This window comes from Microcebus murinus, chromosome 4 (genome assembly GCF_040939455.1).
Source record: "Microcebus murinus isolate Inina chromosome 4, M.murinus_Inina_mat1.0, whole genome shotgun sequence".
Taxonomy (NCBI): Eukaryota; Metazoa; Chordata; class Mammalia; order Primates; family Cheirogaleidae; genus Microcebus; species Microcebus murinus.
In genome coordinates this window covers 19227237-19231220 of record NC_134107.1, presented here as the reverse complement: position 1 = coordinate 19231220, position 3984 = coordinate 19227237, and the positions used below count along the sequence as shown (strand labels likewise).

The window sequence follows — 3984 nt, the reverse complement described above, 5'->3', positions numbered from 1 at the left end:
AAAATAGAATTATCTTCACAGGGTATAGGAAGTGAAGAAAATTACAATCACCAAATGAAATGAAAAGTAATCCTCTTTTGAAATCTGCTTTTTGCTGTCTGGTTCATCTGGCTTCTATTCCTCTGTAGGGGGAAGTCAGGTCACTACATCTACAGCTTTGCTACCAGTTTTCTAGTAACCTGTTCTCTCAAGTGTTCCCTTAGATTGTGCTTGAATAAGAGATAACCTCTGCTAACTCCCTTGTGGAATCTGCTCTCTCTTCCTATCCTGTAGCTGGTTGGTAGAGAGTGGTTACCTGACCCAAGAGGAACTCATTTGCAAGGATGACTGGATCAATCATGTTGTTTCTCAAGATATTGACCAAGTGACTCAAATTCTATAGTGGTCGGTAGTGGACCCACATTAAATGACTGAGTCATGTGAAACAGAAACATCTATAGTTGATGTTCTGCTCTGGTCTTTGCTCTACCTCAGTCTTGGCTGTGTTTCTTTTTTCCTTAGAGAGATGAATATCAGTGTTCCAAAAGTAACCTTCTTTTGAATTGGCATAGTTTGCGTAAATTTCTGTCACTAAATTATGAGATATTTTTATCTGCCTTCCAAAAAGAGTTTTCAATGCATCAAGTGAATGGCAGGCAGTCTGATGAGGTAATTTATCTTGTCATTCTTTTTTATTATTAGATTCTTATTCAATATAAAATTCAACACATTTCATTTAACTGTATGTCATACTGGGCTGTGAAAATAGAGTCGATGAGAATCAGAAGGTGATAACATCCTTTTCTGACCTCCATTAATGCTTTGTTATACCATATGTTGAATCTTTCTGTACAGGTATAACCCTTAAATTTTTGTCCAAGAAAGTTTTTTGATGTTTTTACTCTTAACTTTGATTTTATAAATAAAGTTGAATATTTTATTTTCCATCAGAAACCACCACCAATCTCTTCCACACTTTCCTCATGGCACTCTTTACCTCCTTATTCCTGAGAGTATAAATCAGAGGATTTAGTAAGGGAGTCAGGATGCCGTAAACTGCTGCCACAAATTTGTCAGAGGAGAAAGTAGATGGAGGTCGTGAGTATGTATAAATGCAAGGGACAAAGAATAGAACCACAACAGCAATGTGAGATCCACAGGTAGACAGAGCTTTGCTCCGCCCTTCGGAACTATGTGTTCTCAGAGAGAACAAGATGACACCATAGGAGACAAGCAACAAGGAGAAGATTAGGATGCAGAAAAACCCACTGTTGGCCACTGCAAAAATTCCAAAGATGTGAGTGTCGGTGCAGGCAAGCTCCAGTAATGGATGCAAGTCACACATGAAGTGATCAATGACATTGGGACCACAAAAGGGCAACTGGAAAATAAAGAGAATTTGTATCATGGAATGCAAGAAGCCCCCTGTCCAGGCTGCTCCGATGAGAATGCCACAGAACCTGCGGTTCATGATGGAAGAGTAATGCAAAGGCTTGCAAATGGCCACATACCGATCATAGGCCATGGCTGTGAGGACAATCACCTCTGCCCCACTAAAGAAGTGTTCAGCAAAAAGCTGTATCATGCAGCCTTCAAAGGAGATGGTTTTCCTCTCATAGAGGGAGTCCAAAATCATCTTTGGGGTCAAGACAGAGGAGAAGCATTCATCTAGGAAGGACAGGAATGTCAAGAAGAAGTACATGGGAGACCCTAGTAGTGTAGGGCTCCTGAGGATGGTTACTACAATTAGGGTGTTGCCTCCGATGGTGGCAATGTACACAAACAAAAATACAACAAAGACTATTTTCTGAATGTTTGGATTCTGTGAAAGCCCCAGGAGGACGAACTCAGTTACAAAGCTTTGGTTTTGCATGCTTTCCAAGGAAAAGGAGACACCTCCAACAGTGATCAGCATGCAGCATCTGCAGTCATGACAAAGAAAAATTGGCTTCAGTTCCATTCATAGTATTATTGTCATCAAGAAGTTGGTGCATCACTGTACCAAATTATCTTCATGTTTCTGTTGTCACTGAGAACACAAAATTAGAAATTGTTGAATTCAATAGTGACAGGTCAGACAGAATTGGGTTTGTGATAAATTATTGAATTCCTTAAAAGTGTCCATCATTTCAATATGGGGGAGACAAACATCTACATGTGACAGAGAAGAGAAACAGTTTTCATCTCAAGTGCCAGCTTTGATGATTTACTGGTGGGTTCATGGAGTGAATTATTGAGAAGCATTCTGAAGCCACCTCTGAGTGATGAGGAAAGGACTGTAACTTATTAGCAGTGTCTGCCACTGGCATAGAATGAAAGCAGGGATGAACAGCATGGCATCCTAACCTGGAGATTGCCTTTTCTACAAATAGAAGAAGAAATAACATGCAGTTTAAAGGCCACTTGAAAATCAGGGCTACCCTCACATATGTCTTTTAAAGTCTGAATTGTATCGTGCCTTTAAATGAATGTATTCATTCTTTATAAAAGAGAATGATCTCTGGAAAATTCCTAGCTGTAAACTTAATACATAAATAGTATGCACTAAATCTTGAGTTTATTTTAAATCTGCCTTTTTAAAATGAGAAGTTTATAAAAATAATAATTCCACTACCAAGTTGTCGTCATGGTGACTAAGTGAAGTATGGTGGGGCTCAGACAGATTTTTGATGTGGAGTTTGAATACAGAACCTCTGGCTCCAGTGCCCACTGGATCAACAGGGAGAGGAGTGGGATATTTCTTTTCAGCAAGAACTTCAGAGCAGGGGTGACCTTTCTATAAGCACTTACATGAACATATATACACATAGGCAAGGAAGAGAACCCAGTTGTTTATAAGACAGAGTCTTGAGGTTTTATTAATTGTTTGTCATTTATTTACACAATGTGGTCAGGTCTGATCAGGTATAACTAATAAGGGTATAAATTTTTCAAATTTATTTGATATGATTGTAAAGCAGAGAGGTGTGTATATATTAATAGTTTACCTGCTCATCTTCCAGGATTATAATGCGGGTCAAATTTTTAAATGGGAAAATGTTGCTTATCATAAAATGCCCTTATGTATTGTAGTTACCAGTAACTCAGTTAGAAAGCCATGCATCTTACTCACAGAACGCTTCAGAATGAGTCATCCAGACAATTATCTTGCCATTGACTTCATTTTTCACAGGAGTCACGGCTTCACAGGATGATTGTATTCTCATCTATACTCGTAACCTAAATGTATCAGTCAAATAACACATATATCTGCATGTGTTAACATTTGTATATGTATACATATATATGTTTGTTAAAAAATAGGTGAATAAAAGAAAAGTGGGATTTATTGTGAGGTTTACAAATAAGCTGAACTTTTATCAATGCCACTCAGAGTTAACAAAAAGAATCAAATGTTAATAATACTAATAAATATAGAATTAGGTATGTTAATATATGTCCTTTGGCTCACTTTAAAACAATTATTTTCATTAGGTTTCCAGGGTCATTCCTACTGGTGTATGCAAGATGAACCCCATGTCCATTTATAAGTTGTTGCCAAGGAAACAAGAGTTCAACCAAACCCTATGCGTTTAAGGGAATATCAACACTCACTTATTATGTAGCAAAACTATGAATATATGCCCCACTAGTGCACAGCTTAGCCTTGGACAAAAGCAGGACTGACAATGAAGTGAAATGAGTAAGAACATCAGCTCCAGACTCATATAGACCTGGGTTCAAATCCAGGATCTTCTACTGGGTGAAACATGTTACTGAAAAGTCTTTAAATTCTCAAAGCCTCAGCTGCCACTTCTCTAAGTGGGCATAAGAAGAATGTCTATTGATACGGTTCTTGTGAAAATCAGACAAGACAACACACTCAGAAACACTGGTGCAGTAACGAGCATGGAAGGTCATGATGAGTGGTGAGAATAAGCTTCTAGAGTCATTGACACAGAAAGCAGATATAGCATCTTCAGTCTTAATTCCTACTTTACCATGACCAACATGGCTTTTACTCAT

At 38.1% G+C, this 3984-nt stretch overlaps 1 protein-coding gene across 1 annotated transcript; it reads right to left on the bottom strand.

Moving 5' to 3' along the window:
* Nucleotides 1-916: 916 nt before the first annotated feature.
* Nucleotides 917-2114, bottom strand: LOC142870457 (olfactory receptor 4C15-like). Its single transcript, XM_076001262.1, has one exon. The coding sequence runs from the start codon at nt 1937-1939 to the stop codon at nt 917-919; it is 1023 nt and encodes a 340-aa protein (XP_075857377.1). The 5' UTR covers nt 1940-2114.
* Nucleotides 2115-3984: the final 1870 nt, after the last annotated feature.

What these genes read in the sequence shown, in the direction of transcription:
- LOC142870457 (XM_076001262.1), bottom strand. Translation starts at nt 1,939, where the DNA reads ATGGAACTGAAGCCAATTTTTCTTTGTCATGACTGCAGATGCTGCATG.